Source organism: Cyprinodon variegatus, unplaced genomic scaffold (genome assembly GCF_000732505.1).
Source record: "Cyprinodon variegatus isolate N-32 unplaced genomic scaffold, C_variegatus-1.0 Scaffold22, whole genome shotgun sequence".
NCBI lineage: Eukaryota > Metazoa > Chordata > Actinopteri > Cyprinodontiformes > Cyprinodontidae > Cyprinodon > Cyprinodon variegatus.
Genome location: NW_015150475.1, coordinates 335,723 through 361,662, shown reverse-complemented (window position 1 = coordinate 361,662; position 25,940 = coordinate 335,723). Strand labels below are relative to the sequence as shown.

Below are 25,940 nucleotides of genomic sequence, written 5' to 3'. Positions count from 1 at the left end.
CAGATTTTGTCCCTGCTATGAAGGACACATGTAAACCCTGAAGGAGCAATGTAACAAGAGGGTGAACAACCCGAGAAATACATAACAAAGAATGCACTTAAAACAACTGATAAGTTGCCTTATGCCTTTGGCCAGGTTTTTTTTTTTTCAACAATCGATCAGAAAAAAAGATTGATTATTACCAGCTGTTGTCTTGGTAAGAAAATCTTTCAGAAGGATATGTTAATTGTATAAATCTTTTTTTTTTTTTTTTTTTTTTTTTTTACAAATTCTACAATAAAAGTCTCCCTAGTCCTTCGTAGACTATTTCATGAAATAGTTTGAAACCACTTTTGGTCTTGATGCAGCCAACATATTCAGTTATTCCTATTGATACATACATATTTAGCACATACTATAAATCCCACTGAATCTTTTTGTTATGTACATAATGCATATAGTGCTTAGAGTGTTAGCCAATTAACTTTTATATCCCCAGCTTGCTCTATTAAAGGTATAGTGAAGGAAGTTCTTTTCCATGGTGGATCATCAACATAAGTGGTCCTCCTAATTGTCAATCATTCTGGTGATATGTTTACATAAGTCCGTCCCACGTGCTTGTTCCCATTTTCACTTACTGTTGGTGAGTCTGACTGTGGAAAGATTGCAAATCTTCTTTTGGAAAGTAAGTTTGAATTTTAATGAGTGATGCAAACACCAAGTTTTAAACAGAGCGTGCACGAGGATAAATGAGCTTGTGCATGCTCTAGCACCGTTTAAGAGCGGTTCCCTCTCGGGAGTCGGTACAGGGTTGAGCATGTGCATTTTTTTTAAGTGGAGAGGGCGGGTCTTTTAAAAAAGTTGTGAAAATCCTCCAATATACCTTTAATACCTAGATCTGTGCTGTATGTACTGCAGTTTTTAAATATTTATCCTCACTTACTTCAGAACCTGCTCTGCAAAGAAAAAACACAAATGATTATTTTCTTGTTTTAAAAACAACTTAATTTATTCATTGTTAAAGGATAAATATGACTAAAGCAGCAACTATCGCTTTTTTCCTCTGGTATGTTGTTTTCTGAGGTCAGATCTATCCATGTATAACAATTGCCTTGGTGAAGCACTTTGTACAGCACTGTGCTAATGGATGTATGGATATTTATAGTATGCCTGCAGTGCTATGAGAGTGTATACACAGGTGGCTAATTACTGCAAAAGCTAGCTGGCTAGTTTGGCACACGACCACCTCACACTCGCACTACTGTGAGCAGGAGAGGAAAAAAGAGACGGCACTTGATTGTAGCTTTGGAAAACAGCCAAAAACCTGCAGAGATGAGGAGCGCTGAAGACAGCACAAGCCAAAAATTTTAGAAGGAATAAAGAGGAAGGGGATGAAGGTGCATCGTTTCACTGAAAACTGAACCGTACATAATTGAATTGCCTGTTTTACAACCCACTTTGAGGATTGTTTACACTATCTGTGCAGTTGGCAAAAACTCTGCTTGAATGACAGTTGTGAGGGAAAAGTGCATCTGCAGTGTGAAGTTGTGTCTCTCTGGAGCTCAGCTCATTTTCTTTCCTCACACTTAGTTTGTGATTAGCAACGGCCCCCCTCAGAGATGAGTGCTCGGTGGGTCAGGTGTTTACACTCTTAAAACAGCACCACTAGTGTGCTTTCTGTCCAGGGGGACAAACCAAGAGTTATAGATGTCTCCTGATGTGGCACTCATTCGACTGTGCTAATGCCTAACTTGCCTTCAATGCAATAATGATTTATTAAAGTTGGAGCATGCACTCTTCTTAGAAAAGGAAACAAGAGCGCACTTTCATATATTTGACAAAACAAGCCGTCTCTATTGAATCGGCTTGATGCATGGAACAATTTGGAGATGTTTCACTACTTAATGTCTTACAAAACATATATTTGGCAGGAATGCTGCAGACAGCATTGATTTGCTGCTTTATGCATGCTGCGTGATCGTTGACGGCTGAAGCTCCAACTTGAATGTCAGTTTTTTCCAAGCTCCAAACATTATTACACCTTTCAAAGAAAAATTGATTTCATAAATTTTTGAGGAATGCAACATCATGCCTCTCTGCCTTGAAAGGTTGAGGTGTTTTTAGACAGAAACATCAAAACCAGAGATTCGTGACACCCAAAGACTTATTTAATCTTGAAAAAACATGATTATTTCTTTGTATGTTTATAAGTATTTCTCCAGTTTAAACACATCCACAGGAGCAATGAATTAAATCACGATGCTACCTGATCCAGACTGCACATTTTTGACGGACAGCTGAAGATACTAACACACAGTCTTTCCTTCACAGCCCCTTTCTTGACTCGTTTCTTTAGCTCCCTCACCCCGTCCCTCCATCTGTCAGCTGGGCTCTCTAATGACTTTGAAATAGATGCCTCCTATTTTTGCAGAGAGAAATTTTACCCCACACTCACCCACTAATCATCCGATCAACTTGTAACTCATTTCCCATTGATCTCAATCTGCAGATCTTTGCAGTAACCAATTCTTTAAAAACAAGTCAGTTTGCTGTCCAGCTTTTTTTGCACTCATTCTTGGACAAGTCAAGAATGAGTGAAAGAAGGCTGAAAGCCCAAAGAACTCTAATGCTCAAATGGGCGTGAAGCAGATGTGTGTGCATGCGCGCTTGGCGGGGCATTAAGCAGGTATCAGGTTGTGTTTCCATCTGCTCCAGAGAGGGCTCTGATAGTCCTATTATTTAATCTGCCGGTCATTCTAGACGCTAGGCAAGAGCCGTTTAGCTAGACATAATTGAATGCTTCAGTGTGGGAGATCACCTTGGCCGTCTGCATGGACTGTGATGCCAAGGCTGTAGATGGCTGTGAGATGAGGATTGGCAAAGTGTCTGCAATTTTGAAGACTGAAGGAGGATTTTGTTTCTTTAAATAAGTTAAAATGTCTTTCCAATAAGTCAGCCTGGTTTAGACATGAGTTTTACAGTGTGAAAACAAGTAAAACACAACAATAAATACACATAATACACAAATAAAAATTAGTGGAACTGTTAACAAGATCCAACAGTCTTTTAATAGACACAGTAATAGCAATAGATTATAATATTATCTGAAACTTTAATTTATTTTGAAATTGACAGCTGGTACATTTGCTAGTAGCGGTTTTCAATTGTTTTTTTCTTTTTTACTGTACAGCTCTCTAAGTAAATAGCATGTTAGCCTGTCGAATAGTCAAGCAACCTACTTTGATGACCAGTCTGTAGGTAGATGCTTAACAGGCAAGTAATTTAAAAGCAGTGTTAGTATCATAATAAAGATGAGTGGATCTCCCTGGGTTTCAATACTGAAGTATGACTGTCTGCATTTTTTTTTTTCAACTGAAAGCATTCATATAGTGGCAAATATGTCTTTCTTGTGACTGATTGTTCAAGAGTTTTTAGTTAGCTGAGAATCAGTGTGCAGAAATGAGTGAAGGGCATTGTTGCTATTACCCAATCCTTCATGAAGATAGAGAATAAAAAATAGTAAAAAAAAATAGTGAATGAAAAACTCTGGTCTATTTTCTATATTTTATCAAAAGGCAAATTATTTAGAATAATTTTTTTTTTTTGAGTTTGTGCGTAAAAACTGTCTATCCTGCCCCATCCTGACTTATGTAGTGATGGAAATAACTCAAGGATTTTTTTGTATCAGCTCAAAATTTCCTCCTAATGACTCAGTCTGGTTAATTAGCTCTGACCGTATCTTGGCCATATCAGGAGTGCCACGGTGCATCATGTAAAGAGACATGTGTCAGTGTGTGCCTCCAGCACGCGCTGCAGTCTTGTTGCTGAAGAATGCCAAGACAAAACAAATTACTGGTCTTGAGCCTTGGACAGATTATGAATCCTTCTGAATAAAATGAATTTGACAAAGACTGCTGAGCTACATGGACTTGGAGCTTTGGCCCCCTGACAAGGGACTCTGTATGTATTGCAATAGATAATATTACATGCATACTATCAAAATTTGTTGTTTTCTCTGACAGTTCTTGTTACCTATGAAAAACAGTCGGACAAGGCTACTGTATGCAGTGATTATAAAAAAGAAAGTCAGAGATAAACCGGCCATGACTTAAAAAAAAGTCAGGGCCGAAAAAAAGGCAAAAAAAAAAAGACTAAAACAGAAAAAACAACAAAAGTATAAGCTACTGTATTTTTTGCATGTAACTTAATCTGTAGTTGGCCTCTGAGTATTAATTCCAATATCCAACCACCTTACTTCTTAGTTGCCATAGGCGATATCTGTGCAGTTTGTCTGAAATATGCAAAAGGAGCATATGCCAATTAGAGGTAACAATGTTTGCTTCAAAACCACAGAAAATAATTTTCACTTATATCTGCAAGAAAGACCGAGGTTTTTGGCCACTACATGCAATAAAGCAGGGGTCTCCAATTCTATCCTGCTCCTCAGACCCACATGTCCTGAATGTTTTAGGTTCTTCCCTGCCTCCACACAGCTGATTTAGATACATGATTGATTAAAAGGCAACTGTATCCCTTTAGTTGCTAAGTGGTCATGCAATCATTTGATGCAGATGTGAAGAAGCAGAGATATACTTCACGTGTTTGTCTCTTTCATCCACTGCAAAATGTCACCATCCAACAGTCCCTATTCAGTGGTTGCTGGATCCATATTAATGGCCTCTTATTTTTAAATTTACTGGCTCTGCTTCACTTTCCCATTGTCTGATCCTATGTGGCTCATCTGTTTTGTAGAGATTGACGCATTTTGCTCCATCATTGGTCACAAATAGACTGGATTCATACATCTGATGGATGAAAGAGTGGAGCTGTGCATCAAGCTCTAGTGTAACAGTCAGTGGAAATGATCACACTGACTTGAAGAGCTTCTATTTGTGATGGAATGGAGAATGCACAGATGAAGGAATCCGTTTGAATGAGGGATGAGGCAAGCAGGGCAGTGGATCCTAAGGGTCAGGATGAAAGACCTCTAAGGCCTCTTGCAAAAGCACACACATTCCAAATTGTAATAAAAGCAGTAAAGTTGTAATAATCAATCACGTTATATAAAGCACTGAGGACTATAATACATTTAAAATTAAACTCGTGCACGGTAATGTCAGTTCTAGCCTTCTAAGAAATAATTTTCTGAAGTAAACTTATCTTTATCTTTTTTTTTTAAATCAGTCATTTTATTCACAGTGTTTTTCTTTTACAAGCTGGTTGCTTGAGTGTCTACACCTTTAAACTAATTTTTGTTCAATCAAATTTTAGCATCTACTCTTTTCGCACTTTTATTTTCTGTCAGCTTTATATAACTTGGTTTAATCTGAAACGAACCAGCTCTCCTAGAAAAAAATTTCTATCATTAGTATTATGTGCACTTTTTATTTAAATGTACAGCTGACATGAATGTTATCACTTGACAGTCATCTTAAAAATTAACGTGAAGGTAGTTTATTAGACAACAAATTAGGGTTACTAATTTATAAGTAAAAGAGAAACCAAGAACACAGCACATGACCTCGAAAACCACTTTTAAGGCAATAAAACACAGTGCTGGCTGCATTGTGTTTTAGGATTACTTTTCCTCAGATTAAGGCACTTTGGCAAAGTAGATAATGTTATAAATAGTTCCAAATACTAGTCTGTTTTATGTTGTGAAAGGAAGCACCACATTGAGCAAACATCAACGTCAAATTATCAGATTATTTCAAAAATAAAACTTTAAGCTTTAGCAAAAAAAAAAATAAAAAAACAGAATCTACACCTAATTGAGCAGAAAATGTGTGGAGGAGCCAGATTAGTGCTTTGGATAGGAGATGGTTTTGTAATCTGATGGATTTGGAGAACTTTAAGGAGAACAAATTGGAATTATAATGTCCGAGCACCTAATCAAATGCTGGTTGAACAAAATATTTGTTTAATTGTGTAAAGACTCAAGCATTTTCCTACTCGGTTGGTTAACAGACATGTTTTAACAATATGTGACATTATACATGGGAAAGATTTTAAATTATTTATAGTACTTTGTTTTATTTCTATGTCCCAAAAAACAGGCTTTTGACAAGGGTATGATAATAGAGCATCAGTGTAATATAAATTTGTGTACAGTAGACGCCTTGAGGTGAAAAAAAATATGAAAAAAAAAAAACAACAAAAAAAACCCAGCTGAATAAGTTCTAATAAGCAGCTGTTGTGTTAGAAGAGTAACCAGAGAGTAGCAGCACATATGGGGAAATTACAAGATTTAGCTTTCTGGTGAAAACGGATGCAGAGAAAGCATTTTGCTGCTGCTCACGGACAAAAACCTCCTTACCAAAAGAGTTTTAAATAAACATCAAGGACAAAAAGATATCTTTAATCCGCTAAGTCTCCATGCTGATCCCCTCTGCATTCATTAAGCTTGGAGGGTTAACCCAGATTTAGGATATATTTTTAGGAAATCTTGATGGAAAAAAACCAAAAAAAAAACCCTAACTATTGTAACAGCATCGTGGTCATTAACCAGATGTCCACTTTGTCTCGGATTTCTGTCCACATCTTTTATTCTTTCGGACGGAAGACATCTTACCTTCTGCTATAAACTTAATCTACTAGTTTTAATGAGAGCATGTGTAAATTATTGTACTTTTAAATGTAAATCACTGAAACAACTAATAATACATCTGAAATAAAAATTAATATTAGAGTTAAAAAAAGAAAAAAAAAATTAAAGGATGCTTCATTGCGTCAAATTATAATACTGGTTATTTTTGTTGTTTATAAAAACACATAATTTGCCACTATTCACTTATCAGTGTGAGAACACATTGCATTTAATGCACTTTTAAAGCAATAGCAAACAAAACACTCCAAAAATGTTTCTTCATCTATTAAAGATCAGCATTTCAGCTGTTATCCCATTAAGTCCCTCTATCACAACTAACAATATTAAATTTCCCTGACTGTGCAAGGTTTAAGAAATATTTTGTACTGGACATTAAATTTTCCACTAGTAAAGAAAAATACACGGAGAGTATTTCACTAAAACACAGTTAAAATAGATATACCTCTCTATGATGGTATATATATATAAATATATATAAATAATGATTTTGCTACTTACTGTAGGGAACACACTCATACTGAACTTCCAGGTATTTATATGTCCCCGGACAGGGATCAGGGAAAACATCCGGTCCTGCTACCACAGCACACTGGGTACGGTTGTTGCATCTGCAAGGAGAAGATAAGTGGAGTCAAACATCATATCTATGAGTGCTTTTAGGCTTTTTAAACAGAAATCTCGCAATTAGTTGATTTTTCCTGTTAAAGGGTGTATTGTTACAGCCACTGTTTTAACAATAAAAGCAAAGATATACATTTAGGGAGGGTTTGTTAAAAAACTGACCAGGAAAAAACAGGCCATTTATGGCAATAAAGATTTTTTTAAACAAGCATTGCATAGGTTGAATAATTAAACTCACAAGTGCAACGCAGGAAAACTTGGTGTTAAAGAATGTAGCCGTCTGAAATGATTAATCTGACTTTAATCTCACTTGTTCATTTCACACAGGCTGATTTGAGGTACCCTGCCCAACCATCTGGTGTAGTTATCAAATAATATCACCAAGGTCAATTTTAATGAGGAAGGTAGAGGGTGAGGTTTAAGTGTAGTCAAATGTTCCCATAACCATAGCAACTCCTTCGTCTTTGAACGCGGCTGAAGAGGGGAGGGAAGGACGCAGAACTGCATGTGTTGTTGGTTTTTTATCTAGCTGTACTTTACATGGCAAAGTCTGATGTGTTGAGAAGCAGAGTGCAGCACATGTCAGTGAAAAGTTTGCTTTCACTGAAACACAAACTTGTTATGCGATCAACACCCTTGGTAGACCAAGCTTAATATTACATGTGTAGCTAAATGAAGGAAGCACAATTTTCCACCTAGCTCTGTTCGTTATTGGATGACAGAGTAGAATGTTGTTTTTTCTTTTCTTTTTTTTTAGATAAATAAGAGACATCAACAATAAGGTTAATGAAGGCTGCAAAAGCCACATTACCTGATATATACAGTATCATAAAAAAAATTGTTTTTTTTAGCCTCTTAAACCCCAAGCAGTTCTCAGGAAATTTGTGTTTAATAATAACATGCCACTAAATGAGCTTGGTATAAAAATAAAACTAACACTTAGTAGATTCCATCAGAAGACTACCTTATCATCAGATGGTGGTAATTTTTTTTTATTTTACTTTATTTGCTTTCATCCTATTTTTATTTTTCTTCTATTTTATTATCTAATTCTTGTAAGGCAAGGCAAGGCAAATGTATTTGTATAGCACAATTCAGTACAAAGAAAATGCAAAGTGCTTTACATGATTAAAATACAGGAAGATAAAACAGAATCAAAGCAAGTAGGAAAAAAATGCAGAAACAAAAAAGAACATTAAAAACAGTTGGACTAAAAAACAATAAAAAAGTTGAACTAATGATGTTTCAGTTGAACTATTTAACTAGAATAGTCGAAGGCAATCCTAAAGAAAAGCACTTTCAGATGTCCATGTACTGAATTGCGCTATATAATTGTGCTTTACCTAGCTGAAATGTTTTAGCTTTAAAATCTTTGAGAGATATAACATAAATGCTAAAGACTTTTAGAAAATCCTACATCCAAAGTTAAAGAAGTTTTATTAATGACAGACTCTGGCATTTTATTGTTTGGTACAGTTTGGCACGTTTCGGCACTGCCTACAAAAAAGGGCGATTTCTTGTGTTCTTTTTTAACAGACAAAAAACTAAATTCAATTACATTTCTAAAAAAACAAGTTGAAAATTCCTTTAAAATACCCACCTCTGGATTTTAAAGAATGTTAATAATTGACAAAAAATAGGTGTTTTTGACTCCAACTGGAGCATATTTTCATTTTCTTTGTGTTCATTAGCGACATGGCATGATGGTTAGTTCGGATGTGGGTGTTGGCATAGGTGCACTGATGGCATTGGCGTGTCCTCAGTTAATGCAAATGCTTCCTCTGTGGTACACACTCTATTCTGGATACTATTCAACTTCAACCGCATGTAATCTAACCAGCGAAAGCAACCACCCATGCAATGGTCTGCTGTGTAAAGCATCTGAGCGTGGATGCACAGTGTGTTACTGCTTTAAATGACCAGCTTTCCTCAGGGCTCTAGTTCTAGATTGGATTTGCCAAATTTAACACATGGCCCTCGTTTTGCATGAAAAATCAAGTTATGTCTAAAACTTCTACATTAGCTCTACTAATCACCTGATGGTAAGAGATTAAGGTGTTTTGAACTAACTGATCACTAGTTGTGACTTGCACAGACAGGGAACAAACGGACATAGGTATACAGTACATAGGTAAATACAGTCTATGTACTGAAGGAATCCCATAAGTATTTACTAGTGTGGCCTATCGTTTAAAGGGTTCATTCTATCACCACTGATAGGCAACCATTTCAAGTCTGTCTGACTTATGGTTAATTCAGTCATTCCCCATGGGGGCGACCCTTTTACCTTGTGTCTGCTTTTGTTAAGACTGTCTGGTGACAGACTTGATACTATCCCCCTATGATGGACCACCCACTGTGAACGGCTGACCCTTAACTACCACTGTAAGCATCATTTCCCTTCACAACAATTTCAGACTCTGTGCCTCTTCCTCTTGCACATGTTCAATAAACGGTTTGATTGGTCTCGTCTGTTTTGCAATTCTTTCTTTTGCACATGATTTTTTTGTTTACAGAGCAGCTTCTAAAAAAAAAGCTGGAAGGATTTGGACAAAAAAATAAAAAATAACTATTGTAAGAAAGTTTTTTTATTATGTTTTTCAAACATGAGGGATTATTCTGTTCTCTCTTTTGCATCTGGTAGAGTGGGTTGACTGTGACAAAACTTAGATTTTGGAAACTGAGATCTCTGCCTTCAGTAGATAAAAAACTAAAATTGTTTACTTTCTGATTTAAGTTCTTGAGGTTGTAACCCTGTTTGGGGTTCATAAATGATTTATAAACAAGCTTTTAGCTAAGATTAGTATGTTTCTCTAGATGTTACATGTCCCCATGTTCACTGAGAAACTTAGAATGATGAAACTGAAGGAAAAAATAAAATAAAATTCCTCCCTCAGTACTGCAACTTGAGTCTAAAGAGGTCACATAAAGTCTGGGAATAATTTTTAAATAAACAAACAAACTTCATGGAATGTGGAAAGAAAAGAAAATTCAAGAATTAAAGTGCAACTGAATGTAAAAGCCACTGCCCTGGGTTATAAAATGGGTGTTTAAAAGTACCCAAATGGGTGTTCAGTGAAACAAGCTGTGCTAGGAGTTCAATACAGCTGTTTGGCATGTAGCCCAAATGTTAAATCTGCTCGTAATTAGTAATATCAAATAATTTTTTTTTTGCCTATCTCTTTTATATATATATATTTTTTTTTTTATCTCAATGCCCCCCTGTTCTGCAGGTACACATAATGTTGTCAGTCAGGAGCTTATAAAGTTCAATTACATCAGTTCCTTTGACATGTTTGAGGGATAACATTTAGGTTCATGATTTCATGGTAAACTCCTCTATATTTACCCTGACACTCAAATACTATTTAAAGCCTTTTTTTTTTTAAAGCCTTTCTGTTTATTTTAGCAAATAATACTGCTGCTACAGTAATGGAATCGTGGAGTTAACTTGAACACAAGGTGGCCCACGTTGGCTGCTGGAGAGCTGCTCACAAGGACACATTTAGGGTGTGTGTGGGTGTGTGTTCTGCAAGAACAATAACCTATGCCTTTAAAAGTATTTTGACCCAGACTCAAGATAATTAATTCCAATCACCAGAGGGCCCTCTCCTCTGACACACAAAATGTAAGTATCCCTCACTCCTAATAAAGCAGGTAATGGAAGGCAGCAGGTTTGGTTTTGTTTGGCCTGTGAGCATACATGTTTACAAGCATGTACAGCAATGATAAAAATGCACACAGTGAATTTATGAGGAGGTGTAATTAAACAAGCTACGCAAGCAAGCAAAGGTGATTTGTAGGGGGCCCTGCTGGTGCCCATAATTCATTCTGACAGATATACGTAATAACATAAAAATGCTCTTCACATCGAAGGGCCACTTTATCTCAATGGCACTTCCTGGTTTAAATGAATTATTGAAATAAAACACATGAAGAGTATGCTATGTAGAGGAAAAAGAGCGGACAAAGGGACAGATATTAGAAGAAAATGAATATTTTAAGAAGGGTTATTAGCTATCTTTTCTCCTCTGAATATTCCCTTTCAATTAGTTAAACTGATCTTGCTTTCCCTCTGTGCACACCTGTCAAACAGACGACATTTACATTAGAAGCAGTCAAATTCTCCCACTGAGATTTTTTTTAATGAGCATGTTGGATCCCTGAGGTCTCTTTTTTTCTCGGTATCATTCAACAATTAGAATAATGAAATATACATGAGACATAATTTGATTTCCAGTTCAATATTTATGAGTGAGAACAGGAACCGGGACTGCAAAGTACTTACTGTCACATCCACAGTGCTTACTGCTGACCAGTTTGTCATTGGTCAAGTGAAGGGTTATTAGAGTTTAAAAGGTTCAAAACTGCAAGTGTTGCCATGTCTGTCATATTCTAATAACAATACATGTCCCTCCTCTCTCGCTGCCTTCTTTTTTCCCGCCTCTGTGCTTTTTAATTTCTTGCCCCGGTGGCTTCATCATCGGTCACCTGTCACCAGCGCAACTTGTGGAATGAGGAGTGGGAATGGCACGAAAGTAACATGCTGACACAAGTTTCCCCACAACACCTGCAAATGGACACATCTATGTGGGACATGGTAGCGAATAAAAGTACAAAATGCAATTGAATCACCTCACATTTTCATCATGATTATCCCCCTCCAAAAAATGATGTCATTGCACCTGCTGACAAGAGGATTTTTTTCCCCATGAAACAGCCCGAATTTAAAATATCTTCCAGACTAAGGCTCTAGGATAGTGAATGTGAATATGTATAGTCGATAAAAGTAAGACAAATTGTTTATCATTATATAAGAAAAGGAAATAATTTCAGATGAAACCCAACAGAACTAGCTCGGCCGTACTCGGGATAATTCCACATTAGTTTTTTTTCAGAAGCCAATGTGATTCAACGCGTGTTTGTAAAACAAAACCCTCTTTATATCTTTATCTTGTGTGATATGTAGGGCTCCCACAATGATTTTTCAGGCCTTGGCTCTGTTTTACACATCCCTACTTATAAGACAAACTCACCTCAGTGTCGGTTTTTGTTGCCTATACACTGGTTCTTTAGGGTGTAACACTAAGTGGGTTGACAGTAGCTTTTTGTATCTCTGCTTCTTTTTCTATGTCTGCCACGGTCTCCGGGAACCCCAGTCGGCCCCGGCAGATGGCCGCTCACACTGAGCCTGGTTCTGCTGGAGGTTTCTTCTTGTTAAAAGGGAGTTTTTCCTCTCCACTGTCGCTACAAGCATGCTTGGTGTGAGGAATTGCTTTTGAGTCAATTAATCGATGCAATCAACTGATTTTCCTTGGACAGAAAACTCTGAACCAATCTGACTGTATGATCTGGTTTAATTGTCTCTGTAAAGTGCCTTGAGCTGATATGTGTTGAATTGGTGCTATATAATTAAACTTATTTGAAATAATGTTTTCTGTATTTCATGTGACTTTGTTTAGTTCTGCACTGTTTGTACTGCAACCATCTTAGTGTTGCCCTTATAGGGTTGAACAGGGACTGTTGCAGTTATTTTTTTTTTATTGGCTTAAACTTAAGATGCTGGCACAGGTTATCATCACTGGCACATGCTTTTTTCATGATCGCCCAGCGTTAAGATATAAAAGGAAGTCATCAAGACATACGACTCTATTGCAAGTTTATCCTCGCCCACCTCTACAGTACTGTCAGGGCATGGCTAAGTTAGAGCCTAGAAGCAAGTAAATGATACAGCTCTGGGCTACTGGGTACTAGAAAACATCTCCCAACCTTGATCTCCTCCATCTTGAAAGATTTCTCCATAATTTATCAGTGGTGTTACTACTGAGAGGCTTCTTTTTAATATTTTTCCGGGGGCAGGGTTATCTGTTTACATAGGGGTGAGTCCCACTTTAACTTAGCAGAAAAAAAAAACCTTTTTGTGTTTTAAGAAAAGGCTGGACAGAACAGAACTTCAAATTGAGCTGGCCAAAAAAGGTACAACATCTTTTTTTCTATTGTTTGTCCTACATTTTTGTGCATATAGTTCTTCTTTATGACAAAGCAAACCCCCACCCAAAAAAACAGGCTTCATTGCAATTATAAAGCACTACAGGTTATTGACTAAAGAAAAGGCAGAAACCAAAGCTTTGACAAAATCCCTTGTGCGCTATATCTTTCCTCAATCATTCCCTCTCTCTCACTGTCTATTTCTGTCTGCAGCACCTTTCTTTTTCTTCTCCCCACGGTCTAAGCCATGATAATAAACCAATTTTTTTCTGCCTTTGTCTTCATCCTTCCCGCCAAGGAATTATTCCTCCTAGTTCCTCCTTCTTGGTCTCTTGTTCCAAATGACATTTTTTTTCTCTGTTTATCTGCCCTAAACCCACTTAGCTGCAGTTTCTGAAGTCACACCCAGATATATGTGGTAGGCCTCTTATTGCTGCCTGCGTTCTCTGCCTTCTTCTTTCTCTTTCCCTCCCCTTAATACCTTTCTGATCCCTGACTCCCTCAGGGCGTCATCTTCAGCCTCCCTCTGTTTCTCTCTCAATCCCTCCATCCTCAGTAAAGCCCGAGCTGACGTCACCAATCTAACTGAGCTAGTACCACATTCAGATCCAAAAAAAGACTCCTTTATGTCCCCTGTACCTCCATCGCTGTTTTTTTTGTTTTTTTAACCAAAATATGTCCATACTGCAGCCAAACAGAAGACAAAAACATCAGCAAAAACTCAAAGTGAATGTTTGATGCACGGAACGGGCACACGAACATCCACACACAACCTTTCCAAACAATACAGCACCTTACTTTTTTTTTTTTTCTCAGTTTTGTTCGTTTATTTCAATTAGCATGACCACATCAATCGAAGGTTTTACCCTGGATACAGACTTGTCGGCTTCCATATAGACGAACCATTCACTAACAGAGTCAATCTTTGGCAAGCAGGAATAAGAAGGCTGTGTTACTGCAGTGGAAGCCGCTGTTGTTATTGTCAGTGATGCTTTGGTAGAACTCCTTTCCCTTCCCGCCTTCCTCTCTGCCTCTGTGTTTTGTGTAGACATAACGGACCCTCTGACTGATTCGACCAGGCTGTTGATGGCAGACACAGCCTTTGTTTGGCAACATTCCAGTCTGAGCACATGCATGTGTGTGAGCAGATGTGAAATAGAATGAGCATTGTACATGTGTGACAGCCTGCACATAAGAAAATAAAAAAGCAAAACAGTGTAGACAGTAAAAGCAATATTATGGAATAATTAGAGAATATGTGAGATGTGGAACTTATCATTACTGGGATGAAGTTTCTGAGAGAGGCAGAGAGGGGTGCGACATTAAGAACAAAAATTTCATTACAGTCGGACCGATAAATATTCCCTCCTAGAGACGTCTGAAATATGAGCATGCAGCACATCCAAAATAGTCTGGAACGGATGCCTGCATTAAATAAATATACAAAGCAGACTGTGCTTCTTTTCTTAGATTTCCATGCAAACAACACTGTTGATTTCTGTGAACAATTTATAACCTGCCTTTAAAGGTTTCTCCTGTTTTGGGGGATCTTTTAATTATTAATATTTCTGCTTTTCAGGCTGTAATTTATGAGGGGAGTGTCGAGACTTCTTGAAACAAAAGTTATCATGTCTAAAAAAGAGAACATACAGTTTTATTTGAAAAAAAAAATCTATGACATTTGACAAAATATTATTCACTCAGACCTGGCAAGGCAAGAAGTTACAGTCTCTTAGAAGCTCCTCTTTCTTTATTATTTAAACCATAAAAAAAACAAAACATTTTTAATCATATTTTATATGACAGACAAACACAAACAACAAAATAATTGTAATGTAAAGTGAAAATATTTTTAAAAATGCTTTAAAGCTGGAAACATTTCATTTTTATTAAGCTTCCTAAATAAACAACATCCACACAGTCCATTTCCTGAGGTCTATTGATTCCATGAATTCAGATTCCAGACAATCTTTGTGTAAATATATCTATTATGTAAAGAACATCATCCTGCACAAAGTCTCTACTTTGTGGGAATGATGGTCGCAGCTGAATGATATGGGAATGCTTGTCTTCAGCCGGAACAACACAGCTGGCAAGAGTTGATGGAAGGATGAATTGAGTTAAATAAGGGGCAATCATAGAATCAAATGCTTCACATCAATAGCTGGTGAATGGCTGAAAATACATCTAAAATCTAGTATTTTCAGAGGTATGAATACAAATCACTAACATAAGTTTTATTTTCATTTTTGCAAGATACCATAGAAACCATGATAAAATTTTAGCCTTCAATACAAAATTTGTTCTCTCGAAAATTGAGGCCCTTTTTGTGTGTGTGTGTTTTTTTATTCATAAATCCTAAAAAGAGAGAAAATGCACTGTAGTGTATATCCCCATAAATTGTTTGTTGATTGATTTGAACAAAGTTTGAAATCCTATGAGTCCAATAAACAATATAAGGCGTCTTTGGAGAGAGGATGCAAGAGTACAGATCGGTCATGGCTGAGATTCAAACAAGAGAGCTTTGTTCTGTAAGGTTGTGTCAGGTTGTTTATAATCTTCAAGAAATACACTGGGATGCCTAGATTTTCACAAATATTACAACCACAAATTGTATTCAGTTCTGTCTTATGTTTCGTCTCCACATTACTAACAATCTTTTGGTTTTTCTTTTCACACCAGCAGGAAGCCAGATGGTGAAGAATACTAAGAAAATCTCTTGGTGGACCTCCTTTGGAGAGTTTTGCAATGTTCCAAGCATACAGTGCAATATGGACTGGATGTGTGAATTTTACAGACTTTCTTCGAATTTATTCTCTCAGGCTGTAAAGCAACATCCAGACAAAAAATAAATAAATCTTTTGTACTCACCTATACACACAAAAAGTTACCTCGAACAGTGCTCGAGTGCCCTTGATCTTTTGTAGATTTTGTCACAATACAACCACTTACCCCTGTGCATAATTTAACTTTGATGCCCCTTAATAAAATCCATTGCAGCCATCTTCAGAACTCACCCTGTACACAGTCTGGCCGTTCAGCAGAACTCAGAGAACAAACAGCTTCATAAACAAAGCAGACACAGGGTGCGCAAAAAGCTTTCACAATGCAAACCCTACAATAACAATTTTCTCACACTCCACAAATCTGGCTTTTATTTAAAAGTAAAAAAAAGTTCTGTTTCCAATTCAGTATGGAATTTTATGCCTTTCCTTAAAACTTTGTGTGATTTTACATTCCAAATCCCCCTAAACACTCCATTTTGTCAATGAAACACAATGGTAGCATCATGCTGTGGCAACTCTTTTTTTCAGAAGGGGAAAGAGGGAAGCTGGTCAAATGAGGTTAAAAGTAGCATGATGATCATATTTAGCCTCTTTTACTTGTATTTTCCCTAAATAAAATCTGCTTGTAAAAACTGTCCATCCATCCATCCATCCATTTTCCATAACACTTATCCGAAGCGGGGTCACGAGGGGTGCTGGTGCCTATCTCCAGCTGTCTATGGGCGAGAAGCAGGGTACACCTTGGACAGGTATCCAGTCCATCGCAGATATAATGTAATAACTGTCTCAGAGGTTATCTTGTTAGAAAACTGAGTCCACTAGCCTTTCATCCTAAAAACACCATCCCCACTAGGGAACATGGTAGTGGCATATCATGCAGTGTGGATCCTTTTCCTTAGGAGGTACAGGGAAGCTAGAGTCTGGAAAATATTAAACTCTGGGGTGTAGGCTTGCCTTTCAGAACAATAACAACCCTACACTGACGCTAATAGAGCTCATATTGGATGTGTTCAGACCAAAGCATACAGTAACTACCTCTTTAAATGGCCCAGTCAAATTCAAGGTTCCAACGTCAAAAGGCATTTGAGCATTACTCTTAGTGATAAGTTGTTCTACCCCATACTACTTTCACTTCATGTTTATACATTAATTGACTTGCTCAACCACACCACCAATAAATACAATGAAAAATATATAGCAGTATTATATATATATATATATATATATATATATATATATATATATATATATATATATTGTAAATTTTAAAATAAAAAAACGTATTATGTTTTTTGAAAACGTTTTCACAAAAAACGTCTATCAGGTTATAGTCCTAAGAATTAAAACCAGATGTAATACATAAAAGTTTTTGATGTAATGTAACCAAACTTAAAAAAAAAATCATAGTATAAGCCTGATTATTCAACAGCATCTTTCAGATGTTTGCACATTGTTTGAAATGATCTGAAAAGATTACAAGAGAAGTTTTTAAAGATTTGCTGTCAGTTCATGACGGAAAATTATATTAATGCTTTCTGCTTGCAACAAAGTCTCCACTCTGTTTAATTAAGAATGCATTAGAGATGATGCTGACTGTATGCAAGACATATCTCAAATAATTTGTTTGTTACATCATGAATAACGCGTTTGGATGGAGATTTCTGTGATATAAATGGATTAAAAACTGTTCCAAAATAATTAAACAGATAATAAGAACACTGTATTGTGCAAAATGCATTTTTAAAAGGAAATTTATTAAAATACATTTAGTTGAGAATTAAACTGAACTGAAATTAGAAATCCAAGATGGCATAGAATAAAAGAACTAAAGGGAAGAGATATCTTAGGGCTCCTTATGTCCAGCGGGAGCTTAGGGAAGCCATTTGACAGCAGACAGAGTATAGTTACAATATCTTGCTACAGGATAAAAAGCCACTCTCTCCTCTAACACCACCCCCCTCCATGCTACACACATGAGATTCCTTCACTACTGGCCTCATTTCTGCCTTATTGGACCCCTGATGTGGTTATACACACATATTGAATAGGGCTCTTTGGAGATGGACAATTGAAGTGATGGAAGTGCATAGAGAATAGAAAGTGGAGGGAGAGGAGGGGCTGTTGTAGAGATATAGAACAGGGATGTAGGAACTAAGTGAAAATTGATGCAGGGTTTGTGATTGACAGAAGTGAGAGGTAGGGAGCAAAACCAAGAGGTCTGTGTGTTTGAACAAGTCTGTGTATATGTCTACCTTGGGGGATGTATGGAAGCAGACGCATCACACCTGTACCACAACCACTACAGTCTCCTGATGACGAAATGACAGATTTGTCTCACTTTTTGTCATCCTACACCCAACACACAAGCACGCACACACACAGGTGAGAGCAACACAGCACACTCTTGTGAAGCTACCTGAATGTGTCTCTGTCAGCCTGTCAGAAAAGCCACGGATAAAATAATGTTATTTTTCCAACTGGGAAAAACTTTGAAATGTGTTACATTATTAATATTTGGCTAGAGGATGTCACCATCTCACATTTTTCACATGTTTAGAAAAACAAAAACAAAAAAACAAAGCGCCTTTTATGCCCTGTAATGCATATGCACATACAGCGAATGCTATCACTAGAACTGTGTAGTTAATGCTGTGGATGTAGGCACTGTACAAAAGGTCAGAATCACCTCAGCCTCATGCATGACAGAATCCAAAATAAACTGCCATTTGGAAGATGTCAGCCATCAGAACAAGGCTGAAGGGAAAGATGATTAGTGATCACTTAAGTCAAGTCAAAGGCCCTGTACCCGATTTTATTTTAATCTTTCTAAGAATATGCTTTTTATATGGTATAATGTCTGGCAGAGAAGGTCATTCTATCAAAAATAAATGACTCACTGATTGCACGTATGCAGGAGTCCTGGCATTTTTGATGTTCTAACCTTAGCATGACAATTTTCTCTGCTAATGGAGTTCTTTTTCTCGAGCTTCCAGTTTCCAATCAGCAACTACAGTTAGATTATGTTTACACAGCAGAAACTTAATGTTTTGATTATTTTTTTTTTTGTGAAATCGCTGTTTTGCATGGTCATTTCCAAATAAATGCGACTTGTATTTGATCTCCTGCATGAACTCTATCATACAACTTGAGTGTCCTGCATGCACAGTACTGTAGATGATGCAATGACGTCACAAGTAGTGAGGGTGCTCTGTGTTTATGAAGCTAAACATGGATGGTAGAGCTGGGGCACATCTTGCAGCACATTAAAAATGCAAAATATTCAAAAGGGTCGAAAAGAAAGACTGCTCTCTGCATTATTGTTGTTTTTCTCTCAGCTTACGCTTCGCGGGATGCAGAATAGTGACTTTTTTTAGTATAATGACATACAGGTTGGATGAAAAATCATGCCTAAGTTGTTCAGACTGTGAAGAAAAGATAACATACAGTTTGTATATGGGTATTTCAGGCTGCAGTGTGAACGTAGAGCATTTTCCAAAGGGGCAAGTTTTCTCCATGTGTTAGCATGGCAGGTCTTGTAAACAGAGAAGCAGCTAATGAAATTAAACTTGAGCTGGCCATCACTGCATATACAGCAAAAGAGCCAAAATGGGTCAAATGGAGGAAGAGATTAGATAGTTGAAATGCAAGAATGACCAAAGAGGAACAAAGCTTGTGTAAATCTCAGACCAGCCTATTAGAGGTGGACAGCTTTACGGGACTGCTTCGGACTGAATCTGAATTCAGAACTGGCTATAGTGCTGCTAGACAGGTCTCTTTTCATCACTTATTATGACGTGCACTTCAGCACCTGCACATGGACTGGAAGTTTCTCAATAGGAGGTTGGGGGTTGGATGTGTTCACCCCGAATGCATTTTGCTCGTCAAAAATGCTTAGATGCTAAAAAGCTAGTCAAGTTGCTTGGACGCTCCAGATGCTTGCCGCTCTGGTTGATTTTCTGCTCTGTTTTGTAGCTACAAGCTAGAGAGCAGCTTGGCTTTATTTACTTTATGAGTTGGAAAAATAGTTTTAACATGTTTCTAAGTGAGAAAGTCCACCTCCAAACATCATTTGTGTAGTCAGTTCATCAGGATTGATCAGGATTATGATTCTACTAAATGCAGTTCTTGTTCTGAGCACCAAACCTCCACCATACCGGCGGGCAGCAGTGCTGAAAATCCCCGCTGGGAACTCTCTGCAGTGACCAGCCTGTGGAGGATTTCCTGCTGCCATTATCAGCAGCTGGAAGAATACATTAAGTTTCTTTAAGGTTTGTGGTAAAAACTGAAAGTACCAGAATATACAGTTGAATTTTTTCCTCAACACATTGTAACAGTTTTAGTTAATTTGCATATAAACATTTTTGCCCTAGTTAAAAGAAAAATTGTTTTAGTTCAGCAATAATGACCAGAGATCACTCTCTTTTCCTTGTACAGTATCAATTCTCCTAGCTTTGTTTTTTAACCTTTGGAGTTCTATCTCTTTATATTTATTTATTTTTCATATGCAGGCAGCTCTGCAGAAGCTGTATCAGCTTTTCTTATTGGTTGATGCTCTGGCATCCAGCGACAAAAGTTGAAATTGCTGAACTCCAGCATGAAATGGATGCACCAATTCCAATGCTTGACCATACAGCTGGACCCATCGACACAGTCCCCCATAGAGTTTGCATGCATATCAAACACTTTGGCGTCCAAAACAAATTTGGTGTGAACGAACCATTACAGTTCAGACCAATCTGTCCTCTCATGGTGCAGAATCAGGCACCTTTAGTAACATTCACAAGTTATATTTGGATTTCTTGTCTCTTTCATCAAGCTGTGGTTGCTTACTGTAGTAAATTGAGGTTTTAGAAAACATCTAGAATGCATAAAAGCTGAATAGAACCATGAGAAATTGATGTTAACGTACGTAAATTGTAATAAAAATTTCATAATATAAAGTATCTAAGTTGGACCACTTAGCTAAGCTAAGCTAAACAAGACACTGCAGTTAACAAGTTAAATTCTGACCATTTTTTAAAATGTACACATCAGGACTGAATAAGTAAAGTTATAGATATTTCTACAGTATCCATTATCTTACCATCTATTTCCTCCAAGGTAAAAAATAAATAATAAATTATGATCTGGTTTGTATTTGTGTTACTTTTTAATGTATTCTAAAGAGGTGAAAACCTGACTTGTTGGTCAAGTTGACTATAACATTAATGCTATTGGTAAACCAGGTAAAATGAATAAAAGTGCTTGAAATCTGGATGTGGTTGTCCACCAAAGCTTCATATATGGTTTAATATTGATTGGTGGGTTATGAACCTGATTCCTTCACTTTCCATGAGACATCTCAGACTTTTGCATCCTCAACTCTCCAGACATCCCACTTCTCCATTGTCCTTTTATGTGTATTTGGGATGAATTAATTGCTAATACTTCTAGAGTTTGAATAAAATATGGAACCACAAATAACTGGGAGGAAGGAAAGACATAATGCAGCTATGAGACAATAAAGAAACGAGGCAAGGTTAAGAATATGAGAATATTAGAATACAAGGGAGGAAAGGAGGAATAACACTCAAGTAATGAAGTCAGTTGTAGGAAGAATGGAAAAACAAAAAGAATGGAGAGGTGAAGGAATCAAGGAGAAGAAAAAGGGAGGGTGGTAGAAACCAAGGATGTAAGGACACAGGAGCTATGGGAGTAGAGGAAGGAAGATCAGAAAAAATTGGAGGCGGAACTTTCCAGAGAAAGAACCAAAGTGGGCTGAAAATAAGACTAAAGTAACGACAGAAGCAAAGAAGGAAGAAAGAAAGAAGGAAGGAGGAACACAAGAGAGAGATGGAGAAAAGAGGTGAGAAAGGAATAAAAGAAAGACGAATGGAGGAAATTCGCACATTTTGTAGATATTTTTTTTTTTATAGCCTTAATTGTATTCCAGTACTGATTCAAACTTGAAAAAAACTTCTAGAACACTAATGCAAACTTTTCCAGAACTTACATTTTATTTTGACAGGATTAATATAGATCCTTACCCTGCCAAGTGGCCAGTGGCTAAAATAAATGAGTCTCTGTCATTTTGTTCTTCTACTCCGGAAAAAAAGCAATAGATTCATAATTTTAAGTTTCTTTTTTATGAGTGAGAATACTTTTGTAAAAGCTAAAAATCCTAACTTTAGTCAAATTTGAGCAACTGGTATTTTTTAGGGGGAAACACAGAATTTAAATAGACAGATTAATGTGTGCATTTCTCTAAAAATATTTGTGTTAAATAATGCTCTGGAAATTTTTTATTTATTCAAAGGCCTTTAACATATTGTACCAGAAAAGTGCTTACTTCTGTGGTAATAAATTCAGACCAGAATGCTTCATAATATGATATGGTAACAGCCTTTAATGGAGAAAGGCACCAAACACGTCCTCCTTCCATCCTTTTGATTAGACTGACAACCAAGCAGTTTTTTTTTTTTTTTTTAGCTCTGCCATCTCTCCCCTCCTCCCCTCTCTTCTTCCAGTGGTAACCATAGCAATCTCCCCTTCGTCCAATTCCAGGACACACTTGGGGAGTCTTCCTCTTTACTCCACCTAGGCACATTCCTTTGCTCAGATCCTAGTCCTTCTCTCTTCATTATGTTTGCCTGTGGATTTTTTTTTTCACCGGCTACAGTAAACAGTTATGATGGTCCACTTTAACTCTAATCACCTGTCTAGAGAGACTGTAAGTCTGCATTGAATAAATGTTGAGCTGTTCGTGCAGCCAGGTTATTCTCAATTGTTGCTTAAAAGAAGAAGGGGAGCCTGTATATTGAAAGTAACCTGTAGGAACCAGTCAGTCTCACCGAATGGAAGCCCAGTCAATTCAGGATGCAGTATATTTGCACTTGACTTATTGGGGTATTGCTCCCTGGTGTCCTGGTTTGGATTTGTCACTTCAGTCAGGTAGTCAGTCACTGTGCTAACACAGGCCCCATCAGGGCCACTGATTCACACTCGTCGTCTCCGGACTTGTCACACCGTGTGTGCGTTTAGGTTTGAGAGGCAGAGAAAGTGAGCGGTGTCTGAGCCTTTCTCAGGCAGCCATGTAGCTTTGCTGCTCAGTGAAGCACGATAACTAAGGTTAGCAGAGCTGCAGCGACAGAGGAACAGGGTCAGACAGGGGAGACTCTGCCATGTGAAAATAAAGAGGTTTAGGGGGAAAAACAGCCAAGATGACTGTCCATGTGTTAAGGTGTTTTTGCATGTGAATGAAGCAGAATATGGTTGCAGCACTCTTTGACCTCCTCTTTGATATGACAACGGAAACATTTGTTTACATGAGAAAGACATTTTTTTTTTAAATCATTAAATAGTCTTTAGAAAGTAACCAGACCTTTTATCGGGATATTAAATGACTCAGCAACAAGTAGTACCTAATGGTGAAGTGAAAGGAAAATTATATATGGTTTCAAATTTCTTTTAAAAATAAAAGTTGGGGAAACTGCAGTATATATTTTTATCCAGCCTCCCCTGATTCAATACTTTATAAAAGCTGGAATTATGGTTGCAAGCCTTATGGGGTGTCTATATGCTTGATTTGCATAAATTGGATTAAATGTTTGCAATCTTAGCAAAACAGCTCAAACTAGTTCTGGTTTTCAATCCACTTTGTCATGATTTCTGATCATGTTAACTGCCTTTAATGAAAGAAAAACATCCTTTTACTCTGACCTTGCCATCAGTTTTACTATGGGGAGAGATCTGTGAGCATGCAATATTAGCTTATCAGAAGCTAAGGGACTTATTTCAAACTAATGCCACACTTTTCAAGCTATTACATTTTAATAACAGTTTGGAAATCATGCAATTATTCACTGCTTATACAAATGTCTCTTTTGACTCTTGCTTAAAATTCTAAGAAAAGGAATTGTTTGAGAATGTAAATATATAAAAAAAACATGAATGCTTCGGAGAGGTAAAATAATTTTTAGCTTGCATAATATTTATTTAAGTGTAACCTAACTTCTGGGAATCTACATAAGTGTGTGTATGTGTGTGGGCACTAATTACTCCTCTGAGCAGGGGTGACAGTTGGGCCTCTGGTGGGCTGCAGGGCATCCTATGTCGCTGTGGTGACTTCATGAGGGTAGAAGCACATGCACATACAATGGTTTAAAGCATTGCATGCATTCGGACACACTAAGTAGGACATTTCAAAATATGACCTCATTCAGTGGTAAGCAGGATAGATGAGAGAGGCAAGACCAAGTAGAGAGACCAGATAAAAAAAAGAAAATATAAAAAGAGTTTTCTGTGTCTTAACCCTCTGAAGTCCTCTCAATATGTGCTTGACAATGAGAATAAGACATTAAGTCTTAAGGATTTTCATAGAATTGTGCCTTTAAAAGATTTTTTCTTTTGTTTCCTTAATTAAATACTTTATCTAGTTTGATAAAACAAAAAAATATCATACATATTATGAAGGTGTCACAAGTCCCCTTTTTTGGGAAGGGGAAAAATGTTTTTTTTTGCACCATCTAATCAGGTATCAGGTTACATTTTTCTCTCATATCGTTTATGCAAATTGGATGCGTTAGATGATTTATTTTGTGGAAGAGAAATTCAAAGTGCTTTTTTTTATATTCTGTCATTGCAATATATTTGCTTATTAAAATTAAAAATGAGAGAGATATTATCTTTTAATCTCATGTACACAAACTGATTTTATAACATCAATGGTAGTTTTTTATGAAAAAATGTAGGAAGCACACAGATTGCTCAATTTGATTTACAAAGCACACAGTAGGAAAAGCTTAGACTTACCCCCAAAAAAGTGCCCTCATATGAAATATTTAATTTAATATGAATACGTTACCAAATAAAAATGTATACAGAAAAAATAAAGAAAACACAAACCCTCTGAAAAAAGGGACTTTCGAGGCTTACCTCTGAGAAAGTCTTTCTTACAGAAGTCACAAAACTTCAATTTAGTCTACAATATTGTTTTCATGGTTTGAGGCACGGGGTGGAATAATGATCAAAAGTTTAAGATTTATGTAGGGTTTGGTAACATTTATATGCATCATTATCTGCTCAGCCTCTCTCGCCCTCCTCCTCCTTCTTCTGCCTTTACAAGAGATGGATTACACTCAAATGGGGAGGACAGATGAAGTGAAGATAAGCTTGGGAAAACAAACCAAAAAGAAGCAGCGAACCTTATGGTGTAGTTTGCCAGTAACAGTCTTGGATTGCAGCGCACGGCTAACACTACATTGCAGACAGTGATTCAAGTGGTTTTGTATAATTCAGAGTCAGAAGGAGAGAACTTCAGAGGTTTCCTTACTGTGTCCTGAGTGAATGCTTCAAACACTGCTGCTGCAAACTTACTAACTCATACTCACATTAAAAAAACACACTATGTTGGATGTGCACCTTCAAAATATAGTGTCTGTGTATGAATTTTCTTCATGCATATATGGTCAAAGTTTTCATGCAAACACAATCAACCCAAAGCTTTGAAGGTTGAGGCTTGGTTCTTTAAAGGAGGAACAGATGAGAAACTACTTTGTTTTTTTTTTCCAAGTCTGCTTTTTGGACAACATTCATGTGTGGGCTCACAGGGTGGTGCATATATATTTTCCTTCAAGCCATTGAGTCTTTCATCTAAAGACTATAATGACTCTCATGTAGACGACCAGGACAACTTTGGTCGATATGAGCCCAAAGCCATAGAAACAGCATATAAAATCCAGGAAACATGCTTCAACCTTTAGGCCCCCAGTCTGTAACCCACCTCTGCTCAATCCATGTGAAGAGGAAAAAAGGGAATGTAAAAACAGAAATGGAAGTGAAAGCTAAAACAGATGGCGGAAGGGAAAGTGACAGTAAGGGTGAGAAATGGGGGAGTGCAAACCGATTTGAGGAATGAGGAGTGGGAAGGAAGGAAAGAAAAGAAAGAGGAAAAAAATGGAAATGGAGTGACAAAAAAATTG

At 37.1% G+C, this 25,940-nt stretch overlaps 1 protein-coding gene across 12 annotated transcripts in view; it reads right to left on the bottom strand.

Moving 5' to 3' along the window:
- LOC107095380 (adhesion G protein-coupled receptor L3-like) overlaps window positions 1–25,940 on the bottom strand; it is a 213,508-nt gene that overhangs the window by 107,175 nt on the left and 80,393 nt on the right. For all 12 annotated transcript variants that reach the window (XM_015391445.1, XM_015391482.1, XM_015391507.1 and 9 more), the window contains exon 5: window positions 7,085–7,194. In XM_015391445.1, the coding sequence (XP_015246931.1) occupies window positions 7,085–7,194 (110 nt within the window). The remainder of the gene's footprint in view (window positions 1–7,084; window positions 7,195–25,940) is intronic.